The following is a 24832-nucleotide window of genomic DNA, read 5'->3' as shown; positions in this document are numbered from 1 at the left end:
AGTGTCCCGAGGGACTGGTTTCAGCTTGATGGCAGGTGCTTCTTCTGTCCACCATGTGAACTCTTGCCCTGTGTGAGTTCTCCATAAAATAGTCTTTTTGGCAAGTGTATGTTTTGCATTCAAACAATGTGGCCAGCCCATCAGAGCTTCACTCTCTGAAGCAGAGTTTGAGTGCTTGGCAGTTTAGTTTGAGTAAGGACCTCAGTGTCTGGTACCTTATCAGTAGGCTTTTAATACTCATTGAATTGACTTCATTAGTAGAGATTTACTGTACAGATGCCTCTGAGGTCCCTTCCAGTGTTGAACTTCAGTGATTCAGGAGACCTAGGTTTGAATCCCAGTTCTTACATTCATTGATTATGTGACCTTGGGCTAGTCACTTGGGCTCAGAGTTTGATAACTGGGGGATTCAGGAAGCCATCTAGTCTAGTCCTGTCTTTTGACAAATGAGGAAACCAAGACCAAGGTTGTGACTTAATTAAAGTCATACTGGTAGTAATTGGTGTCCCAGGTCCTCAGACTCCAGAGACAGTTCCCTCTCCACTGTGTCACACCTAACCTTTTTAAAGCCTCAGTTTTCTTATCTGTCAAATGGAGATAGTAATTCTGGCACTCTCTTCTCCCAAGGAAAGCATTTTACAAGCCCTAAGGGCTATAGACATATGACTGGTTATTGTTACTCATTCCTCTCAGTGTTGTATCTGATGGAGTTCTGGCAGGAACTGTTCTGGTAAAGTTTCTGATCTACTATCGTTCTTTTGTGTAGCTTGGTTGAATAGTCCGGGGGTTGGGAAAATGATTGATTTTTGTAACTGAATGAATGAAATGGACGATAAAGCATTTTTCAAGGGCATATGTGTCCAGCACTGTGCTAAGTGCTGGGAGTACAAATTGAAAAAGTGAGACAGCCTCTCCTCTAGAGGACACGCTCTAAGGAAGGGAGACTACACATAAAAGAAAGCAATTAAATGAAAGTATTAGGGGTGTAAGCTCATTTTCTGCAAGAAGCCGTCCCCAAGCCCTCTTCATTCCAGTGCTCTCTGTGAATCATTTCCTGTTGATCCTGTATCTACCTTGTTCTTGTGTTGTCTCCTTATGATCCTGTAAGCTCCTTGAAGGCAGCGATTGTCTTTTGCCTCTTTTTTCATCTTGAGCATAGCACCTGGCACATAGTAGGTGCTTAATAAAGTGATTGATCAGTTGCTTCTTCAGGCTCACTTAAAGCATCCTTGGGACTGTCCAGGGGCAGAGGGGACAGTGGGGATGCTATGTTCTTCATCCAGGCTTCCCATGGTTTTTTATTTCTTTAATAGGTCTCTACATTTCGTGGGCTTTTTATTTCATGTAGTTTGGAATTTATTTGCTTTGTTTTTGCTGTTATCATTCCGTTATTGTTCCACAGCCCCGGACGGGTATGGATGTGTGGAATTGTAGGTGCTTTAGCACAGAGGACGGAGGGATGGCTTTGCAGTCTGAGAACCTCGGTTCAAATCCCCCCTTCCACGTTAGGTGGCCAGGTCATTCCGAGCCTTAGGTTTTCTGTCTGAGGTCCCTTTACCAGTTTTGTAACTTCCCTCTATATCCCGCCCCGCCCAGGAGCAGTTGGGGAAGAGTCACCTGCCAGGTCCCACAGGCCAGGCACATTTTCATGATTCCTGGGAGGAGCTTGGGCCGGCAGGGAGGTCAGTGATTGGTGAGAAGCCAGGTGATGTCACGGGGGGGGGGCGGGGAGGACGTGGAGGTGGGCTAGTTCCCCGCTCTCCCGCGCCCCCCACCCCCCCCCCCGGGGAGGGCCCCCGCCCCCCCTGCGGCCCCCCGGCCGGCCCCCCGCCGTTTCCCCCCCCCCCCCCCCCAGCCTTAGGGCCTCCGGGCCGCAGCGGGCCCCGATGCTGAGCTTGGGAGCCCAGCTGCCCTTCAGCTCCCCGGAGAGAAATCCAGGCCTTTGTTTGGCTCCAGCTGCCGGTTCCCTGCTGCCTGCCACATGTTTACTCAAGGGCTGAGTAATTGAAATTGTCTAGAGCACCTCGTGTTGCCCCTGACGACACAATCAGGAGAGAGGGTTCCGGCTGCGGGAGGCAGGGGAGGGCTCTGCTCCCCCGCTCCCACATCCTCCCAGAAGCCCAGAGACCCCAGGGCCCCTCCACAGGTAGATGCTTACCCCTTCCCTGGATACCCGGTAGGTAGAGTCAAGTCTCTCCCCCGGGCAGCCTTCCTTGTGCCTGGTTTGGGGCAGGGGGGCGGGGGGACGGGTGTCAGCACTCACTCGGAATCGAACAGGTGCTTTTCCAGAGAATGATTCTGTCCTTCCCAGAAGAGGGTGGCCTTGGGTGTCCATCTGTGCCTGCCAGGGGAGGAGAGCGGGGTGCGGGCTAAGAGCTTATTTACAGGTTGTTTTTCCTGGTTCTCCAGGCTCCTAGTCTGGCTCCAGGCACCGATTGGGGAAACGCGCTGCAGGAGCTGGGAGTGAGTTCTGACTATTTCCATGGGATTTTGCGTAGGGAGATGATGGTCACTTTGGCAGCCCCAGGAGACCCCGGCAGCCACCTGTGGCTAGTTATTGATTTGGGGCGAGGATCGGCAGAAGGTCTGGGCCGGCCAATTGTGCCTCGGAGGGAAGCAACAGGCAGCCACCACCCGCCACTATGTGAGACTACTTCATCTCTGGGGAGATGAGAGAGGGGAGGCAGTGCTATCCAAGCTGCCCTGTGGCTAGAGCCCCTGCAGATGGCCGCTTCCTCCCAACCCGCAAATCTAGCACCACGGCCAGCCCACCGGTCTGTCTGGCCCGCTCCCAGCCAGCTCGCCTGAGGATCTGGGGCTGCCAGGTGCAAGGCACAGGCACGTTGAGTTTAGTTGAAGAACTAAGGGTGGGTCGATGCCCAGCTTCTGGGATAGTAGCGGGAAGTTGGTGTTGGGCTGAGGGAACAAGTGGAAAGAAGGCAGCCTTGGGAGTCAGAGGACCTCGATTTGAAGCCCAGTCCTGCCATTTACTAGCTGTGTGACCTTGGCCAAGTCACTTTACTTTATCCCTCCCGGCCTCAGTTTCCTCATCTGTAAAGTGTTGTGTGTGTGTGTGTGTGTGTGTGTGTATTGGATTAAGTGGTCTTGAACTAATTTTTGGCTCTAAGGCTCTGATTTAAAAGTGGAAGTAGTATCTGGGTCTTGAATTCCAGGATGGTCAGTTGGGGAGCATTCAGAAGAAGCTAAGATTTTAAAAGTCCTTTAGATCATGTCATATTAGAATTGACTGAAAGAAATAGGATGTTAAATGGGCAAAAGAGAAGACTCAGGAGGGGAGTGACTGCAATTGTACATGCCCTGTACAAGATGGATTAGCTTCACTGGGTGGAAGGTGTGCTTGGGTAATTCAGGCTCCTGATGGCCCAAGGTAGAGCTGGCTCCCTTGGAGATAGTGGGGCTCCTCCCTTGCTGGGGATCTTCAGTCTGAGGCTGGATGACTGCTTGGGAGCTAGAGCTGGAAGGGACCTTAATGGTCAGTGCATCCAACTTGTTTCACAGATGAGGAAACTGAGGCACAGAAAGGTTAAGTGACTTGCCCTGGGTCACATAGCTAGTGTCTGAGGGCAGAATTTGAACTGTTTCCAAGTACAGCAGTTTATTCATTATGATTATACTACTTAACTTCCTCTAATGTTGTACAGTTGTATATTGCAGAGGTATTAATTTGTCTGGATGGCCACTGAGATCCTCCCAGCTCTGATATTCTGTGATCTGCTTGGGTTCCTCGAAGGGAAAAATGCCATGCCTTTAGTCCTATGGACCATGCCATGGACAAGTGGGAGGCACTTGCCTGTTCGTTTGGGAGTAGGGTTGGCATCAGGGGCAGGACGATATAACTCTGGTCTAAGTCCATGCAAACTACCCAATCCCTTGGCTCCTGGCAGTGTCTCCCAGTCTGTCCTTAGGTATCTTCAGTTGTAATTGCCTGGGCTGATACAGTTATGTAGAGGAAGTGCTCTGGGTGGAGCTGACTTGAGAAAGGAAGCCCTCTTTGTGACTGAAAGCACACTATTCTCCTCAGGAGAAGGAAACTGGGAGATTAGAGTTCTTTCTTCCTGGGGTTTGGCCTCAGTATAAATCTGCTCTGGCTGCATCTGATAAATGAACCTTGACAATTAATTCAGCCACAACAGCCAAGCTCTTTCAGTTAAATGCTACCCCTCCCATCTCCTTCCTCTTTCTTATCCTCCTTCCCCCCATATATTCAGAGTGTGGGATAGGAAAGAGTGCTGGAGGAGGTTCTGGCCCCAGTTTTCTTGACCAAACAAGTTTAAAACTGCATTAAGACTTTGAGGTCACACCTGGTTTTTTTCCAAGCACTGACTAGTGTAAGGCACAGCATTAGGTACTTTGGAACCCTAAGGTTCTGGATCCAACAATAGAAAGGACCTTAGACATCATCTCATCTCATTCCTTCATTTTACAGAGGAGGAAACAGGCATTAGGGAGGTCAGGTGACTTGCCCAAGGCCACACAGGTAGTGGGTGGGATTTGAACCTAGGACCTTTAACTTCAAAGCAGGGATGTGTCATGGACCCATTTGGCAATCTGGTGAAGCCTACGGGTCCCTTCTCAGAAAGATGTTTTTAAATTGTATTGAAGCCAATTGTATTGAAACGAAGGTGTCAATTTTTTTTCCCCATCCAAGTTCATGGATCTCCTGACATCCCAGGTTAAGTCTCTGCTCTCTAGTGGACCACACATTCTTCCACAAAAGCCAAAATGAAAACAATCCCTTCCTGCAGAGAACTTATTTTCTGCTGGGAGAATATGACATGTCTACACATAAGGAAATATAAGGGTGTGTGTGTGTGTGTGTGTGTGTGTGTGTGTGTGTAAGATTCTATCAGTGTAGGGAACTCTAGGTATGAAAGGCCCCTCCACTGATTCAGGGTATCCACTTACCTGTAGATTTAAGTACAGTCTAAGAGTGTTGCCCCGGGGGCATTGAGAGGTTAAATGCCCTGGCCAGGGTCCAGGGGAGGTGGAACTTAAACCCAGGTCTTTCTGACTTCCTGACTCTCCATCCACTTGGGGGTCACATCGGCCTCTCTCCAAATGTTTATCTCATTGAATCTCATTGACTCTGCCCCAGGTCACACAGTGAGTTACTGAATACTGTTGACAGTAGTTGGCATTCATATGGCAGTCATAGGTTAGCAAGGGCTTTCCATCCATTGTTGAATTTTGTCATCACCTGGTGATTTCCTGTGAGAGTTTTTGTGGGCCGTCTGTAGCAATGTACTAGTAAATGTTTAACAACTTGGCTTTCTGGGGAGAAATGGGGGGGCAGGAAGCATCTGCATGACCCTCTTTTAAGTTTAATCTGTGTTTTTTCCCATCACTTTCTTAAATCTAGACAATCAAAAACCAGCAAGTCAAGCCATGATTTTTATGTAATACTTGTCAATTTCCAAGGTATAAAAGGCTCACACTGAAAATTTAATAGCTGGCTCTAGTGGGCCCACTTGAGCTCTCTCCAACACACGAAGGCTGTGTGGGAGTGACCATTTGTTGTTTTTGGGGGGTGGGGTGGGGATGGATAGGACCAGAGAGGACCATTTGTATCCATGGTCTTTCTCCAGAGTCCATTCTGAGGCTTGGTCTTCCCCATGGGCATAGGTTAATTAGAGGTTGCTAGAAGTGGAGGACAGTCCTCTAGTTCAGCCTCTGCATTTTACAGAAGGGGAAACTGACGCTTAGATTGGCTTGCCCAGATTTTCACAACTAATAGGAGAGCTGGGATTTGAGTTCAGGTCCTCAGACTCCTTGTATAGTGCTTCATTGAATAACCCTCAAGGAAGGAGGAAAAGAAAGAGGTGTAACAGAGAAAAGTGAGGGGAATGGCACTGTGGATGTCTCAGTAGGAGGTGGTTCATGACAAACCCAGAAGGCCCAGGTTCAAATGTGACCCCAGACACAACTTTTACAACCACCTCCAGCACTTATTAATCACCTGCAGCATACTGTGTACTACATTAGACATTTTTCCAGGAAGTACTTTTTATTTCCCTAATATAAGAAGTGTTAATTGACCAGTCAATCAACTAATAGACATTTATTAAGCACCTACTTTGTGCCTGGCACTGTTCTAAATGCCTGAGTCTGTGGAGCGATCTGTAGAAAGATTTCAGGGGGATCTGTGAACTTGGATAGGAAAAAATTACATCTTTATTTTCACTAACCTCTAACAGAAACTTAGCATTTCCTTCAATTATTTAAAACATGATTCTGAGAAAGGATCTATGAGCTTCTCCAGACCCTGATGGTGGGATTGAGGACACAGAGAAAGGGAAAGACCTGTGGTCTTGGCATCTCCCCCAGGTTCAAAGCACAGTGGAGAAGATTCCTTCTATACCATCTTTCTGAGCAAAGTTGCTGGGGAAAGGCAGTGGGAAGTGGTTGACCCTAGTATGTGTTAGGAGATCTAGTGCCCTTGTGGCATCCTTTCTTTGGATGCAGGTACAAAGCACTTTCAGATTTGGGGGTTGTGTTACCCATATCCTCTGTTCTGGTTATTAAAGATGGCAAGGCTCAGCCCAAAGGAATGAATCCCAGAGGGTGGAATTTCAGACTTTAGTGTGGAGAGAGATTTTTTCTTTTTAATGTGCAGGGCCCTTTCTGGTATCCCTCAAATGAAGCCAAGAAGCAATTAGCTCCCCATCGGACCTATGCCCTCCCACGGAATCTTGGTGAACACTTACAGAGATTCCATTTCCAGCCCTCTGCCTCCCAGCACATCTGTTGCTGGTCCCCTGACAACCCTCCAGTGTGACTTTGTCACTGTAGCACAGCAGCATTTATGAGTGCTCCCATGGAGAAGACCGAGGGGGAGGGGAAGATTTACTGGTTAGACAGAAGGCACTGTGCATTTCATTTGGGACTTAAAAAACCTTTGGTCATCTGCCCATACCTGGGCAAGTGGAAAGAAATGAATGTATTTACATAACATTTATTACAGTGGCTCCGAGCCCTTTGACCAGCAGGAAAAGGAGGCCCACAGTTCTCCTGTCAGGGTCCTCAAGCTGCTGCTTCACCTCTAGATGTTGGAGAGCTGACGGAAGATTGTATCTCATTTTACAGCTAGGGAAACCGAGGCACAGAAAGGTTCATTCGCTCAATCAATAAGCATTTATTAAACATTTAGTCTGTTTCAGGCACTGTGCTTGACTGTGCACCAGGCTTACAGAGACAAAAATGAATAATCTCTTTCCTCAGGGAGCTTTTATGCTAATATAGAAGACAACATGTATGTATATGTGTGTTTATATAAATATTAAATGTTTTAAACATATACATGTGTATATTTTTCTATAAATACATATACACAGACTACACATATAATAGATACAAGGTAACCTGTGAGAGAGGGTCAGGTGGGGGTAGGTAAAGGCCTTTTGCATAAAGGTGACCATTGAGCTGAAATTGGAAGGAAAACAGGAATTTTAAGAGGTGAAGGTAAGGAGGGATAGTGTTCCAGGTGAGAGGTACAGTTAGTGCAAAGGTACAGAGATGGGAGATGAAGCAGTATGTAGGAAGAACAGTTTGAAGGCTGGTATGGCCTGACCGTAGAGTTCTTAGAGAAGGTAGTAAGAAGTCTGGAGTGCCCTGCAGCTGCTTAACAGCAGAGATGTGGTTACTGAGGGCCCAAAGAGACAGATCAACCTCACTATTTAGTTTAAATGCAGTTTTATAGGACTGTCCATTTGTGTTTAAGTTTCTATTTTCCATTTGGAGGTTAGGGATCACGCAACTAGAACTCAGGTCTTCCCAATTCCAGGGCTGGTGATGGATCCACTGAACCACTTTGGATGCCTTTGTTTTTTTGAGGGCAGTTGGGGTTAAGTGATTTGCCCAAGGTCACATGGCTAGTTTTTGTGTTAAGTGTCTGAGGCTGGATTTGAACTCAGGTCCTCCTGACTCCAGGGCTGGTGCTCTATTCATTGCACCACTTAGCCACCTCTCGATGACTCTTCAAAGCCTTATTTTCCAAAATCACGTGTCCCATTTTAATTAAGTCCTCTATCTACCATTTTGTGCAGCTGAAAATTTGACCTATGTTGGGCATTCTCCCCTCCAATATTAAATGTACAGAACACCACAAAAATCTAGGCCAATACTTCTTCCACCATGCCTCTCTTGACAGATTTTGAGTTCATCTGGTTCACAGGATGAAGAAATAGATCTCAGAGATCTCAACTCCCTCAGTTTATAGAGAAAGAAGCTGTGACCCAGAGACGAGAAGTCAGTTGTCTGAGCTTAGACTGATGGTAAGGGCAGTCCCAGGATTCAAATTCAGGACATCAAATCACAGAAGGGACCCCAGAGGCCATCCAAGCTCTTCATTTTACAACTGAGGAAGCTGAGACCCAGAGAGGTTAAGTCACTTGCCTAGGGGTGAACAGGTATCAAGAAATGAGGTCAAGATCTGAACTTGGATCCTCTGACTGTAATCTAGTATTCTCGCCACTCATCTATCATCTAGCCATGAAGCTTTAGTGTGAAGAATACCCAAGTCCCTTTCTGTTTTCTCCAGTAAAAATGTAAAGGCCCTCCTGCATAGGGTCACCTCTAGAATACTGCATAGCATCTTAATTTTCCCCAAGCCAAGATAAACTGCCCTCTCTGGATGGTAAGTGGACTAAAGTGAATCATAAATTCTGTGGGTCCTCCTGCTGTGAAGCAGCCCAGCTCTGACTTTGTAGTTTATATGACAACAAATTCCTTGGAGAAAAAAGAAAACCAGAAAGTGTGCAGTCGAGATGGCTGGTTTTCTTTTTAACATCCTCTTGAGATCTGGGTTTGGCTTATTTTTGTGCCCTTCATTTGGGCTTCCCAGTCAGTCCCATGGTTCTGAATGTCCTCTGAGGCCTTTTCCAACTCTTTTACCTTTGGAGAGGATTCGGCATTTTGACTTTTATAACCTACATTTAAAACCTACATTTTCCCCTTGTTATTTGTCCCTTCGATGGATGTTTCTAGTTTCCAGTCTTTGATATTATTTTGCCTAATTGCCTGTGTGACCCTTGGTAAATCACTTTAATTCCCCTACAGTGTTGTGAGAATCAAATGAGATAATGAATTTCAGGGCTTTATAAACCTTTAGTGCAAGATAAATGTGAACCATTATTCTTATTGGCTTTGTATGGGAATCATTTTAAAGTATATCTTAATTCTTGTCATACAGTTAGGGATGTTCAATCTATTGAACTCTTCTAGGAGTATGTAAGCATTTTGAGGGCAGGACTATTTCATTTTTGTCATCGTAGCTTAAACTAGTGAAGTTCCTTCTATACAGAAGGTGTTTAATAAATGCAACAACCAATATTTGTATGAGTTCTAACAATGTTCTTAGAAAACTAATTTAAATAACTTGATAGACCAAGTTGGTCTATTGTGCTTGTGAACTTGGTGACCTTTGAGGTCAGCTTCCTTTCAAGTCCTATTCCATTGAATGAGGGGAAGGGTGTCAGTCTTTGCCAATTCTTATGGTATTCTTAATGATGAGGGCCCTAAAATTTCCCCCATGTTTTATAGAATCTCTGAGTGGATTCAACAAACCTGATAGCTGTCTTGATGGAGGTGGAGAAAAGGGGGGATAGAAGGAAAGGGAGAGAGCAGGAAGGTGAGAGAGAAAGAGAGAGAGAGGGCACTTATTATGTACCAGACACTGGGCTGAGCTCAGGGGCAGGAACGTATATCAGCAAATAAGACAATCCTTAACCTCCAGGGCCTTACATTCTAATGTTGGAAGATGACACAGAAAGGGGAGTGCTACCTGCTGATAGGGTATGAAGTGATGAGGAGGCAAAGGAGAAGTGGACATAAGGAGATCTTTTAGTGTACTCACACTGTGTGTAGGACTATATTCTAAGTACCTTGAGGGTAGGAATTATTTGCTTCTGATACCTCTGCATCCTGTATGCCTTGCACTCAATAGCCACTTAGGTAATGTTTGTGGAAGGTGATTGAAGAAAGGAAGAGAGAGAGAAAGAGAGAGAGAGAGAGAGAGAGAAAATCTTGATTCATCTATCATGCTTTGCATCACATATTGTCATGTGTCTGTAATCCCATTTCATCCTCATAACAGTCCTTTTCAGTAGTTAGCCAGAGCCACAAATAGTAACTGAACTCCGAACAAATGTCCTTGAAGGGGTTAAGGGGGTCTCCTTTCCCCCTCCAATTTTCTTCCCATTCAACTTCTCTTCTTTCCCCTCCCTCCCCTCGTCCCCCTCTCTCCCATCTTATCTCCCCTCCCCTCTCCTTCCCTCCCCTTTTTCTCTCCCCTTTTCCCCTCCTTTTCTCCCCTCCCTGTCTCCCATCCCCCTCTTTTCCCTGTCTCCCATCTCCTCCCCCCTCCTTCCTTCTCCCCTCTACTCCTCTACTCTCTGCACCAGATATAAGAAGGGGTCTTCTGTGTTCAGAAAGGTAGTGATCAGGTCCCCAGGGTCCAGCCTTACACCCCAGTGGTCTGGAGGACAATCCCAGAACTCCGAGTTCTCATGGAAGAAGGCTGAGAGGGGTGGGGAAGAGGCAACCAGCTAAAGGTGTTGACCCTGGACATTGTAGACTTGAGCCCAGGGAGAGGCAAATTATTATATTTAATGATTATAATATAGTAGCTAACATTTACACAATGCTTTAATATTTGCCAAATGCTGTATACATATCATCTCATTCCTTTCTGCTCCCATCACCCCAGTTGTGGTCCATGAGAATCATTCCCAGGAGGAAGACCCAAGGGAGCTTTGTTCACCTCCCTGTCCCCTTCCTATTGCTGTCTTAAATTGAATAGTAGTAGATGCTTTAAAAAGAAGCCATCTATACAGAATAGAAATGTATGATTTCACATACGAATCTTTTTTCTATCCTTTGCATGTGGAAATGTTCATGTTTGCTGGTGTGAGTCAAGTTTATATTTAAAAAGAAAGAAAATTGGGGCTGAGGGGAATCTGCTGCCTTTCCCTACATACATCGCCCTAGGTGCTTTCAATAGATTTGCCTCACCAGGAGACTAGAAGCACCTAGAGGGCAGGGACCACTTCATTTACTTCTTTTGCATCCCCCCGTGTGGTGGATGTGCAGTACGTTTTCATTAAATCCTATCTAGTTGCTGTGTTGGTGGCTCTTTACTTCTCTTCTTTCCCCCTCCAATTTTCTTCCCCTTCAGTTTCTCTCATTCCCTTCCCTCCTCTCCCTTCTCCTTCTCTTCCCTTTCTTCCTCCTTTTCCCCCCTCCCTGTCTCCCATCTATTCCCCCCCTCCTTCGTTCTCCCCTCTACTCCTCCACTCTGCACTAGATATAAGACAGAAGATGTGCTCCTTTCTTTGAGTGGTGCCTTCTCAAAGCCACAGGCCTGGAGCCAGCAGCCCTGTTTGTATCTTTCTGTAATTTCCTTATCCTGAGCATCTTTCTCAGTGTCTCACCACCTGCCAAACAGGCTTCAGGCTTCCCTGACACACAAGGACCCTCCTCCCCTGACTCTTCCCTGCTCACTGCTGTGCCTATGTCCTTGGCAGGCTCCAAAGACTATTAGCAATTCAAATAGGCCCAGAGCTGCTGGCTGGTTCCTCCCTGGGACACCTGGTTGGAATTCAGATGTGGTTTCCCTCCTCTCTTTCTCAGACACACATACACACACACACATATCCCTCCACCTCCCAACCAGCTGGGAAATCCCTGCTTGTTAGGAAGCCAAAGTGTCTGCCAGACAGATCAGGTGAGTGTGTGTGGGGATGGGAAGAAAAGTGGGGAGATGGAGAGAAGATGGCAGCTGGTGCCGAGGCTCTGTATTTAACCTTGGAATTATATTAGAGGAACGGGCTTCTGTCTGTTTGTGTTTCCACTAATGTGTGAGGACAGCTGGCCCACAGATAGAAGGGAAATCAGCTGCAGGGGGCTTGAGCAGCTAAGTCTGTCTAAGCAGACAGCTGGGGCCATGCTTATACCTGGATAAAGGCACCTCCCCGCCTTCTGTGAGGGATGGGAGAATAGGGTGGGGTGGAGACTTCCTGAGAAGAGTTTCTGCCCAGGTCACTCTTGTAAACAGATTTTATTGATGCTTTAAAACAAAAACAAAATCAAACATTGCTATCTCTTGCCAACAACCTTCCTCAACCTGCCAACAGAACTCTCCCTAGTAACAAAGAATTATGGTGAAACAAAGCAAATGGATAGATTGACCAGATCTGACAGTGTATGCCTCATTCTGCCCCCATAGTCTCTCACATCCTCTGCAATCACTGTTGGTTAGATTACTGCATTTACTGTGTATTTTGCTCTCTTGGTTCTTCTCGCTTCTCTCTGTATCAGTTCATGCAAACCTTCCCGAGTTTCCCTCTGTTCTCTGCAATCATTGCCACAGAACAGAAATATTCCATTATATTCATGCACTCCACTTTACTTAGTTGTATCAGTGGGTACCCTCTTCCCCCACCCCTTTGATTACAGGTCTTTGCTATTACTAAAAGTGTTTCTCTAATTATTTGGGAGTGTACAGAATCTTTCCCTCTGTATTTGTGCTTGTGGGGAAGATGCCCAATAATTGTATGACTCACTGGATGAAAGGGCATAGATGATTAAGTCATTTTTCCAATCTACCAGTTAAACAACAAGCATTTATTAAATGCCTACTTTATGCCAGGCACTGTATGAGATGTTGGGGGGAGCTCCATATTGTTTTTCCATATGTCCAGTGCCATCCAATTCATGGCACCCAATTGTAGATGGCTGACATTTCCTATCTTTTATTAACACTCAGATGGGCTCCCAATACAGTCTACCCATAAGCTCATCTATGTAGGCTTTTTCTCCAGTGACACACATTGTAGCCCATCCTACCCATGCTGTATGAGTCTTGTCCATATCTTTTGGCTAATCTTTTATAAACCTGCAAGTGCTGGGCCTTCCTCCTCTTCTTCACTCCTCTGATTTGATATTTCCTCACCTATATAATAATAGTAAATATCATCGTATGGCACTTTAACATTTGCAGGTAGTTTCTGCAAAGTAACTGTGAGATAAATAGTGTTGGTATTATCCCCATTTTAGAGATGAGGAATTACAACGTAGAGAAATTAAATGATTTAGGTAGAGAAAGCATTTACTATGTATTCTCTATGGTACTAAGACGGGGAATGCAACAAACAAGCAGAAAGGCTGACCTCAGGGAGCCTACATTCTAATGGGGAAAGACCGGACAGGAAAGGGCGCTGACGGGGGAGGTGAGAAGGCACAGGAGGCGGTGGAGTGGGTGTGGCTGCTCTTAGCGCTTCTTCCGGTGGGTCACCTAGGAGCACATGGGTGTTTTGAGGTAGGGTTGGAACCTCATTCTTGCTCTGTGCTATTTCTCCGGAGATGAGGAGGTTGGACTAGACTTTTTTTTTTAATCAACTGTATAATTTTAGGATGAGCTTAGGAGGAGAGGATGTGACTATAGAAAAAGAAAGACTAGGGGACTCAGGTTCAAAAAGATGCAACCCAGGATTCCAGCCGTGGAATGTGGAAGCCACAAGAACTTATTCAGCCAAAAAACCAATCTAGGAGCTCCCAGTGGAGGAGGCAGCATGTAAACAACCATGCACAAACAAGCTAAAGACAGGGTGAATTGGAGATAATCAATAGGGGGAAGTTTTAAGCATTAAGGGAGTTTGTGAGACGCTTCCTGTAGAAAGTGGGATTTTAACTGCGATTTGAAGGAAGCCAGGAGATGGAAATCAGGAGGGAGACCATTCCAGGCATGGAGGACAGCCAGAGAAAATGCACAGAGCTGGGAGATAGAGTGTCTTAGCTGGTTTTTTTAAAAAAAAATACTTATTCTTAATTTATGGAATAAAACAAGCATTTCCATAAAATAGTATAATAAAAATGGTAATTGCCCATGAAGCTGCAAATGTATCATGTACAACTTGCTATTCCTTTAATAGGAAGTGTCTTATTTGAAGAACAGTAAGGCCAGTGATCCTGGATTCCTTAGTTTGTGGGGAGTTGGGGGTGGGTGGGTAAGGTGTAAGATGACTAGAAAGTTTCTCAGGAATCCAGGGTCAACCCAGATATGGGGACATTAAGCCAGTTGGAAGTTGGCTTCCTGTGTAGGTAATAGCCACATGGGGTACCAATGTACTCTTTCGGTTAGTGTTTGAAGTGGTTGGGGGAGTGGAAGAAAGGAGTGTGGCATGAGGCTGGGTTCATTTGGAAGTTCTGTTCCTGTGTTCCAAATAATAGCTCTGTAACCCTGCACAAATGAGTTAAACTCAGCCAGCCTCAGTTTCCTCATCTGCACAAGGATTTTGACCTTCAAGATCCCTTCCAGCACCAATGACCTAACCAAGGTCTAGTTTTAAGGAGCTGAGCCCGTGGTGGTTTCATCTCTTCTCTTCCCCCTCCCTCCCCAGCTCAAGCACTCTGACCAGGAGGGGGTTCTCCGTGGTGCCTCAGGCTTTTTGGACTCTGGCAGACCATCAGGGTTTTCCAGCTGGTGTTTCCGTTCCCCTGATGGAAGGGGGAGGAAGAGAGGATATTATGATTTCGCCTTATCTCCTTGTTCTCATCATGTTTTCCTTGTCTTAGTAACTGAGTGGATACTGGTTCCCGTTGCTAGGGGTTTCCTAGGACAGCAGTGTTGACTGTGCAGTGTCTGAGGATTTATAGCCTGGGTCTGCCTTAGATGATGGGGCAGCTTGAGAGCCCAGGGTAGATTGAATCTGAGTCTCACAGGGAAGAGGGCTAAGTTCTTTGAGGTTGGGGGTGAATAGTTTTGGTTGTTTTTGTATGTTCCCCCCCCCCACATTCTTCCTTCTAACCCTGCTCCTTTTCTCAAGCTTTGACAAATAAACAGAATTTACCCACCGTGGTCTCCTACATAATCCAGCCTATTGGCGTGAAACAGTCCAAGTCCTCTCGGCCAAAATGTCAGCATGTATCACCTTGCGTAAGGCTCTCAAGGCCTCAGTCTTCTTATAAAAGAAGAGAGGGGAACATGGGCTGGGAGTGCGGGTGCTCAGATGTCAGACTAAATGACCTCTGAAGTTCCTTTTAGCTTTAAATACATAATCCTATAATCTAAGATAAGGGCAGCTAAGTGGTGCCATATCATACAGAATGCCAAGCCTAGAGTCAGGAAAACTCATCTTCCTGAGTTCAAATCTGACCTTGGACACTTACTAGCTGTGTGACCCTGGGCAAGTCACTTAACCCTGTTGACCTCAGTTTCCTCATCTGTCAAATGGATAGAAAGCCCCAAATGGAGTCACAAAGAGTCGGACAGCCATCTAATATCAATGCTCTTATTGTCCAACTGTCCTTGCACCCCTGGCTGCATTCTCATAAGATTATAAATTCATTGATTTAGAGCTGTCAGGGTCCTTGGTCATCATCGAGGACCTCTCCCTCATTTGGAGGCAGCTAGGTGGTGCAGGGGCATGAGCACTGGAGCTGGAGTCAGGAAGACCTGAATTCGAATCCAGCCTCAGACATTCCCTAGCTCCCTGAGCAAGTCTCTGACCCTCTCAGCTTCACTTTCCTCCCTTGCAAAATGGAGATAAAAACGATGCCCCCCTGACAGGTTGTTGTCATAGTTACTGAGTTATTGTGTAGATTAGAGTGAGGTGATACACGTAAAAGTGCTTTGCAAACCCCAAAGCACTATATAAATACTAGCTATTATTATTAAGTCAAGTCAGCAAACATTTACTAAGACCAACTTAGTAAGTAAGTTGGGCAAGAGAAAAAAGAGACAGTCTCTGTCCTCAAGGAGCGTATAATAGAGGGAGACCAATATGCAAACAACTGTGTCCAGACAAGACCCAGCCAGGATGGGGGGGTCGTCTCAGAGGGAAAGCACCGAGATGAAGGACTGGGGAAGGCTTCTTCTTTTTTTAAAGCAATCGGGGTTAAGTAACTTGCTCAAGGTTACACGGCCAGTTATTTCTGGGTGTGGTGCTGAGTGTCTGAGCCCAGATTTGATCCCCAGGTCATCCCGACTCTGGGGCCGGGGCTCTTACTCGCTGAGCCACCTGGCCGCCCCTAGGGTAAGGCTTCTTACAGAAGGAAGTCCGGAAGTAGAGATGAGGAGAGAAGATTCTGGGTATGAAGGACAGCCAGTGACAATGGCCCCAGGTGGGGAGATGGAACAGCAAGGAGGCCACTGTCACCTCTGAGTGTGTCGGTTACAAGGAGGCTGGAGAGGGAAGAAGGGACCAGGTTATAAAGAGCTTTAAAGGCCAAATAGAGATTTCCTATTTGATCCTAGAGGTAATTGAGAGCCATTGGGATTTACTGAAGGTCTAATGGGGGTGCTCTGGTCTGGCTTTGTGCTTTAGGAAGATAAGCTTGACTGCTGAGTGGAAGAAGGTCTGGGTGGCAATGATGATGAGAGGCCAGTGACCTGCCTAAGGTCATAGGTTCATAGATATAGAGCTGGAAAAGACCTTGGAGGCCCTCGAGCATGGCTGTAAATCTATAATGCTGAAGTTGGTGATAAAGCATTTCTACCTTGTTCTTCCCTCCAATTAAAAAGCTTTTTTTTTTTTTACTCTGGGTTTGCACTCATAGTTTTTGGATGGCACAATTATAAAGGTAGAAGGAGGCAGTAGAGGCCACCCAGGCCAGCCCCCTCATTTTACAGATGAAAAAACCAAGGCCTGAGGAGCCTGAAGACCACAGATGAGCTCCACATCATGAGTAAGTGCCAGAGCTGGGATTTGAATCCAGGCCCTCCGGTGCCCAATCCACCATCTTCTCTTCTTCCTGAACTTTGAGCCTTCTGTTATTGACCATCCACTGGAGGGGGCAGATCAGAGAGCTGAACTTGCCTGTGGTCAGTCACTCTGGGAAGAGGTTTGGGGTGAGAAGTGCTGGTTAAAACAGAGGTTTGAAGATGTTCTGAGGGTTTCACCTGCCTGTTAATCATCTGTCTGAATGCAGGGACAGCTTTCCCAAGTATGTTATTTAATAGCTATGGCCCTGGAGGCTCAGGGTAAGGCATCCTAGGATGTGAGCAGGACAGAGCTGATGAGAAAACCTGGGGCTTGGACTCTGGCTTGCATGTGGTCACTGCCCCAGCCTGGCTGTCTTCCTCCACAGCCATTCTCTTTCATGTACATACAGCCCTTAAAAAACCCATGTGGTTGTCATTTCATGTTCTGAGTTTCCACTCAGAGGCCCTCCTATCCCCTGCTGCTCTCCCCGCATTAAATCAGTGCCTGCTGTCTCTGATGAAAATGCCTCAGGCAGCCTAGTCAGTCATATGTACTCTGGGGTTGTTTTTTTCCCCCAAGAGGGAAATGGGCTTTACCTGACATTCAAGGCCCCTGCCAGTCTTCCCAGATTTATCTCATGTTTCTCCCCTAGTCTTTACCTCTCAGCAGAAGTGGACACTCATTCTTCCCCATTATTGTCCTCCTCAGTCCCATCTCTGTGCCTTCATTCAGCCTGTGCCCCAATACTGGGAATGGACAGACTTCCGCCTTGCCCCCTCTCTCCCTTTCTGTCAAGGCCGTGGTCAGGGAGTTCCTCCCTGAAGCCTTCTTTCTTCCCAGCTCCCTCTAAGCCTCCCTCTGTAAAAGTGATCGCTTCTTCCTTGAGTTTCCCACAGAACTTTGCTTAGATTTGCATCTCCTATATTGTTCTTGCTGGTTCTTTGTTATTTTCATTGTTTGGAAATGGGAAAGTCCAGTGTTCATGGGGTTTACATTCTACTGGGAGGGATAAAGTTGCCTTTATTTCTTCAGATCAGTCTTTATCTTATTTCTTCTTTGTATTCCCCATAGTACTCAAAATAGGTGCTTAATAAGTATTTGTTGAATTGATTTGAAGAGAGAGACACACTGGTGTTATGCTGTGTGTTTGGGACCAATAACCCAACTGGCTGGTCAGGGGTGAGAAGATAACTGGTCAATTCGATCCAATAAGCATTTATTGGGCAATAGAGTACCAGGCCTGGAATCTGGAAGATTCTTCTTTGTGAGTTCAAATCTAGCCTCAGATACTTATTAGCTACATGACCCTAGGCAAGTCACTTAACTCTTTTGGCCTCAATTTCCACATCTGTAAAATAAGCTGGAGAAGGAAATGGAAAATCACTCCAGTATCTTTGCCAAGAAAACCCCAAAATGGGGTCACAAAGAGTCAGATATGACTGAAAACAACTGAACAATAATAATTAAGGCCACATAGCTAGTATGTGGTAGGGTTTGAACCCAGATCCTCAGATTCCAAAGCCTGTGACCACTGTATCAGACTGTCTCTCAAATCAAACAGCTTAGTTTAAAAAAAAAAATAAAAGGCTCAAAACCATTGAGGATAAGACACATTCCATCTTCTATGATTTCCTGCCCACCTTCTCCTCTGTTCAGCTTTACCCCAACATCCCAGCCCACTGGTGGAATCGGTCACCTGTGAAATCAACTTTATAATCATTCAAGAAAGTAAAGCGAAGGTCAAAAGCCAAGAGAGAACAGCACTGAGGAGGAGACATTGCTAATTCCCCTTTTCCCTTCTTAGTCCCCAGGGGCAGTGAGAGTCGGGATATGCCTTTGTGCATGTGAACAGAATAGGATAAGCTAGCCATGCTCTGGGGGTGCCCACTCATGACTCATGGATCTCTGCAAGCACTGAATTTTTTTTTTTTTGCTAAGAATATATCTGAAACTGTTTTAAAGGTCTAAAGTTTCAGAAGGAAAGCTAAGGTGGGTGTTGTATTTACATTATTACTATTAAGCCTTTACCAAGGTGGTCACTGTAGCAGGTCTTTTTGCTTTATTATAAAAGAAGGTTCAGTTTGGGGGGTGGGGAGGGAGAGAGGGTGTTTCATCTCCCTTCGTTGACTGTGATGTAAAGCAGAAGGCACCAATAAAGCATTAAAGGAAAGGCCTGTTAAAGATACTAGCTTGAAAAGGCCAAGATCCTCATTACAACCCAGACCATCTCCTATTGTCCTGATCCATATCTGGCCACTGGACCCAGAGGGCTCCAGAGGAGAAAGCGAGGCTGATGACTTTGCCCAGCTCTGCCTCACTTAAATCCAATTCACTTGCATATCAAGGCATCACCTCCCTGGTGTCATGGTCTTCTTTAAGACTGAAGGACAAACAGCAGCAGCAACAAAGGAAAGGAAGAAGTAAAGAAAGGAAGAAGGGAGGGAAGGAGAGAGGGAGAGAGAGAGAAAGAGAGACAGAGAGACACAGGAGAGAGGGAGGAAGGGGGAGAGAGAAGGACAGAGAGAGAGAAAGACAGAGAGAGGGAAGGAGGGAGAGAGAGAGAGAGAGATGAGAGAGAGAAAGGAAAGGAAGGAAAGAAAGAAACTATTGATCACTTTGAGAGAGTAGCATCAGGCAACTGGCAAGGGTGTGCTCGAACCAGCTCCTATGAACTCCTAAGATGATTGTTAATTTTTCAGCAAGCTGTTTGTTAAATATTTACCAGCATATTCCTGAATGGTAGAAATCAAGAAGTGATCCAGAAGGGTTGAGGGGTGACTGGGAGAGGAAGACAAGTGAAAATGATTCTTTGAGGGTGAGTTCTGCCAATGAAAGGAAGGAGAGATTTAGAATAACAGCTTGAGGAATCAAGGGAAGATTTTATAAGTGTAGTACTTCCTTCCAGTCCACTTCTCCAACTCCCATTTGCATTGGCAGGTTGTGTTCTCAGAGGGGTGACTACCCCTTAGGATTCCCTTAGGATCCTATTCAGGTAACCCTGTAGGCTGGAGTTTTCTAATGCTGTTACCCATAAGCCCCAACTAGTGTGCTTCCCATTGACTATCAGACCTAATTAGCCTTTAGAAAGGTATAGCAAGGACAGCTGTTGCAAAAACAGTCCCCTCAAACTGGAAGGGCATTCTCCCCTTGTACACACAAGTTCTAGAAAAAGAATTGAGTTTAAACTTATGGTAAATTGGTAGTGAGGCACATGGGGAGAGAACATGTGGCAAAAGGGTGACTCAGAAGGTTACTAGTTAGTGCTTTTCTCCCTTCATGGAATCCTCATAAAGTTCCCTTAGGTATAGCTCTCTGCCAAGCTCCAGGTGTCAGTGCATTTGTAGGGTCCATAGCTACTATGTCTCTCTCTCATAAGGGGCCATGGTCCCCAAAGCTGCTGCCATGATTGTCTGACTGTTTTTATACATCTGTGTTTAGGTGCTTCCTCTGTCATCATCTCCTGCTCTGGACACCATTGTTAGATTGTCTAACACATCAAGGTCCACAAGGTCATAATCTTGTCAATGGTGGAGGAATAGAGTAGAGAGAAATCCTCCTCTCATTCCCCTGGGCACTTAATTCTTTTCCAAGGTCCTTCACCTTTCAACTGACTGACTCTGAAAAGGTTTTCTGTTTTTATCAAGCTATGTCTGAGTCCGCCAATTATAAGATATTTCTTTTGTGATGTCATCGGACTTTATTCAATGATCAAAGCACTTTATTGATGAAATAAATTGAAATTGATTAAAGAATTGTTCCCGTTTGGTTTATATTTTTGACTGAATGATTTGAGGAAACTGTCTAAGCTTTCTGTGATTACTCTAATTACTCGAGGACAGGGAGACTGAAGCATTTTTGTAGGTAGTGGGAGAAGGAACTAGTAGTAAGGAGAGATTGAGGATGAAAGACACAGAGAATGATTAATAGGAGAGTCTCCTGAAGGAGATGGGGAGGAAGCCCAGGGGTTGGCCTTGGCAAGGAGAAGGACCTCGCTTCCTCAGAGACTGGAGCAAAGGAGGCCAGGACAGGTGGAGATACAAAGGAACTCATGATGGATGGCCTTGGTTTTCTCAGTCAAGCGGGAAGCCAAGACATCTGTTAAGAGAAGGAATGGCCTGGAGTGCTTGAGGGGGAGAGGAGAAGATTTGGGAGAGCTTTGATGTAGCAGCTGCTCAGTCAAAGACGAATCCAAAGAGTGTTCTAAAACATTAAGGGTCTGATTGAATTTGCAGTGGCCTCAGTCAGCGTTTCCTGATTTCATTCAGCAGCTCGGGTGTGGGAGCTGGAAAGGTGGATGGTGCGGGGCGCCACAGGCTGAGAACAAGGCTTTGCTGAATAGGTCAGCTGTGGACCTGAGACCGTGGGGAGAAGAAAGAAGGGCCAGAACAGTGTGATGGACTGAGAGCCTGTGCAAGCTTAGAGGTGCCTGGTGAGAACAAAGAACAGGCTCAGGAAGTGTGGGAGAGAGAGGACGAGGGAAGGACAAGAGGGTGGGATCAGAGAGAACTTAAAAGTTCAGTGTCTTGGAGATGGACCAGGTGTGTGTGTATGTGTGTGTGTGTGCACGTGTATGTGCATGTGTGCATGTGTAAGTGTGTATGTGTGTGTGTGATCATTTCTCACTAATGGGGACTGGAAGGGGAGGTCAGAGGAGCACAGGGTGATGATATAGGATCATAGGTCTAGAGCTGAAGAAACCTCAGAAGTCATCTGGTCCAAATCTTCATTTTACGAATGAGAAAACTGAGTCCCAGTGGTCTGGTGGCTTGGCCAAGTTGAAACAATAGCATTGGTGTTGGTGTTTATTTGAACCTGTGTTCTCTGACTCTAGAATCAGTGCCCTTGTGGGGAGTGTAGATGGCAGCTGGTGGAGACACTGGTACCACACCTTACTGCCCAAGGCTGAGAGTGGCCTTCTCTAGGAACGTAGGGCTTCTTACTGGAAGGGACTAGATGGTCTAGTCCCAAGGTGTTTAACTCTGGCAAAGCTCCACAAGTGTTTTCAGAACCAGATTAAAATGTAATTGGGAAATATTTAACAAAATAAATAAAAATGCAATATAACATAGATCATGTAATTAGTGGTTTTGCAAGTCACAGGGATCTGTTGCTATTCGAGTTTGGAGAAGTGACTCTTCTAAGGGCACAAGGCTATTAAGCATTAGAGGGATTTGGGTTCAAATTCTAGAATCCCGTAGTTAGCGCTTGAAGGATCCACAGAGGTCATCTTGGCCAAACTCTCATTTTACACATGGGGCATCTGTGAGAGAAGTTCAAGTCTTGCCCAGTCATATACATAGTAAATGGCAGAGCTGGGATTTGAACTCGGGTCCCAGGACTCCAAATTCAGCCATTCTTTTCCCACTGTGCCTTTCTCTCGGTAATAATGGGGAAGTCAGGGCATCTGAAGGAGAAGAGCCACAGGAGATAAGACTGGAAAGGTCAACTGGGCCCAGATTGTGGTGGTAGCAAGGAGAGGTCTCCAGTCTTAGCAGTGAAATGGCCAGACTGGAGGCAGCAGGAAAAGCAGATGACGCTGAGCATCCATCAGCTCCTGAACGGGACAGGTGGCTGTATTTTGTCAGCCAGAACATTTGGCAAAGACAGGCAAAGTTCCTGGCATCCCCTGCAGTGGCTGCTCCTGGCCTTCCCTCTCCCTCCCCCATGTCTCCACCATCTGTCCAGGGGCTGTTCCGAGCTGCCAGAGAACAGCTGTAACTTTTCTTAAGTCGGGCTCCTCAAAGCATACTTGGGGACGTCCTGGAGTCGGAGGTCAGCTCTCTGAGGCCCGGGTTCAACCTAAGCTGAGGGGCTCAATATCCTCAGACCTCCCCCACCCAGACCAGTCCACATCTGTCTGGCTTTCCATCACGGGCTTTTCATGCTGCTCTCCCAGATGTTGCATAATGACACAGTTGCCTTCCTATTCCTCTCCCCCTTCCCTCATGCCTCCTCCATTTTTTCCTTCACTGCATCATGGGAATGTCAGGAAGGTAGTGTGTATTGCCAAAAATTGTCTTCTTTGGGGCCCTGTCCTTTCCCTTCTGGTGATTGCCTTGTGACTCATCTTTGCCAAGGAGCATTTGGAATTAGCAGAGACTACATTTGTGTTTTTGAACGGGCTTAGCGCCCTGACTCTGCCATTTAAGCAGCTCTTTAGCTCTCATTTTCCTTCATTGGAAAAAGAATGGAAAAATGGAAAAAGATCTGACTTTAAGGTCCCTGACCCCTTTCAGGTCCCTGACCCAAGTTCAGATCCTGATTCTTCTCCTTCTCCTCCTCCTCCTCCTCCTCCCTCCTTCTCCTCCTCCTCCTTTCTCCCTTCCTCCCTTCCCCCTCCTCCTCCTCCTTGGGCAACCCACTGTCCTCATCTGTTAATAGTGAACCTAGACTAGATGTCACTTAAGATTCCCTCTAGCATCTGTGACCTTATCAGTGTGTGGGGATGGAGTTGTGTTTTGGTTTTTGTTCTCAGAGATGGGGGGGGTACAAGGGTCACTAACCTGGTGATATCAGAGGACGACCTGATGTGAGATGCTAGGATATGAGGAGTGAGGCTCCCAGCAGAAGAGATTCAGGTAAGAGACCCATGTCTCCTGCCTGCTTCATGGATTGCAAGGTCCCAAGAATCCCTTGGGTTCTCAGCTTCCTTCTCTTATAGATGAAAGGCTGAATTCCTCTCTCCTCTCAGCAGAGAGAGGTAGGAGACTAAGAGGGAAGAGTGTTGCATACATTGTCAGGTGAGGTCACCTTACCAGATAATTTTACTGAACAATTTTCTTTGTCACAAGGGAAGGTTCAATTCCAGCACAAGGGGGTGTTGTTCATTGGCATCACATGGGCACACATCCCAAAATGAGAGTGATACAAGAATAGAAGTATTAATAAAACTTATTTTAAAAAATAAATAAGGATAAAGTGAGCTATTTGTCCTGGATAGCATTTGAAGGAGGTGGTGTGGTACAAGCAGGGAGTGTGGAATCAGAGGATCTGGGTTCAAATCTCTGCTCTTGACTGATCTTGATCTCAACTTCTTCAAAGGCTAGATGACATCTCAGATCCATTTCTGGTCTGAATTCTGTGATCCTAGAATTCTACAGGCTCAGTGCTCAGCTCTAGGGATACAAACATAAAATGAAACCTTTCCTGCCTTCAGGGAGCTTACAATCTTTTATGGTGAAGCAACTTGTATAGAGGAAATTAAGTATAAAATCTGTTCTAAGTAATGTGGGGGGAGAAAGGTTGTAAAACAGGAATTTCTAACCTTTTTATGCCTTGGACCCCTTTGACAGACAATCCAGTGAGACCTATGGATCTCTTCTCAGAATATTGTTTTCAAATGAATAAAATAAAATACATAGGATTACAAAAGCACCCAATTCTCTTGAAATACAGTTATTAAAATCTTAAAAAATCGAGTTTAACAATTGTAGGCTAAGAACGCCTGCTTTGCTCATATTCAAGGGGGAGCAGGCAAGGAAGATGGTGGGTAATCCAAGGTCAGGGTTTCCAAAAGAATGAATGGAGATGGGCTAAGGGGCCAAGGGATTCCAGCATAGAGGACAGCATGGAGATTAGCTGATTAACTGCGGCTAATTATTGTGAATAATGAAGCCTTTGAAGAGGTCACTTGTATTTAGAATTTGAACTATTGGAGATTATAATTATGTAAAATGTGGTCACTGATTTTAGTCCAGTGGAACAGTGTGGATTTTAATAATAGGACCACTTTGGGAGATTCCTTATTGGCATTCATTGGGACCTCACTGTAGAAGTCAAGATTATGAATGGAGGAAAGTGAGCCCAGAATAGGATAAAGGACTGGGAAAACAGGGGCAGGTGGAGTGATCTGAGGTTGGCATGAGGGCAGAAAATGAGAGTTCTAGAACTTCAGAGATGGAAGAGACTTTGTTGGCCGTCTAGTCCAACCCATACTTGAAGTGTCACATGACAAGTGGTTGTCCATCCTGTTTGAAGACCTCCAAGGATGGAGAACTCACCCCCTCATTTGTAGCCCATTCCACTTGCAGACAGCTCTAATTGTTACAATCTTTCCTGACATCAGGCCTAACTCTGCTTCTTGGTAACTTCTACCCATGGCTCCTGTTCTGCCC

At 45.9% G+C, this 24832-nt stretch overlaps 1 protein-coding gene across 4 annotated transcripts in view; it reads left to right on the top strand.

The window, feature by feature from the left end:
• Positions 1-1865: 1865 nt before the first annotated feature.
• Positions 1866-24832, top strand: part of RPH3AL (rabphilin 3A like (without C2 domains)) — a 173766-nt gene continuing 150799 nt past the window's right edge. For 3 of the 4 annotated variants that reach the window (XM_069089701.1, XM_069089702.1, XM_069089699.1), the window contains exon 1: positions 1866-2176. In XM_069089701.1, coding sequence (XP_068945802.1) covers positions 2151-2176 — 26 coding nt within the window. In that variant the 5' untranslated portion in view covers positions 1866-2150. The remainder of the gene's footprint in view (positions 2177-24832) is intronic. The other variant, XM_069089700.1, reaches the window with a different exon arrangement.

This window comes from Petaurus breviceps, unplaced genomic scaffold, assembly GCF_028583685.1.
Source record: "Petaurus breviceps papuanus isolate PSGF00001 unplaced genomic scaffold, PetGlider_PUasm1.0 186, whole genome shotgun sequence".
NCBI classification, from domain to species: Eukaryota; Metazoa; Chordata; class Mammalia; order Diprotodontia; family Petauridae; genus Petaurus; species Petaurus breviceps.
This window is presented reverse-complemented; position numbering and strand designations above follow the sequence as displayed.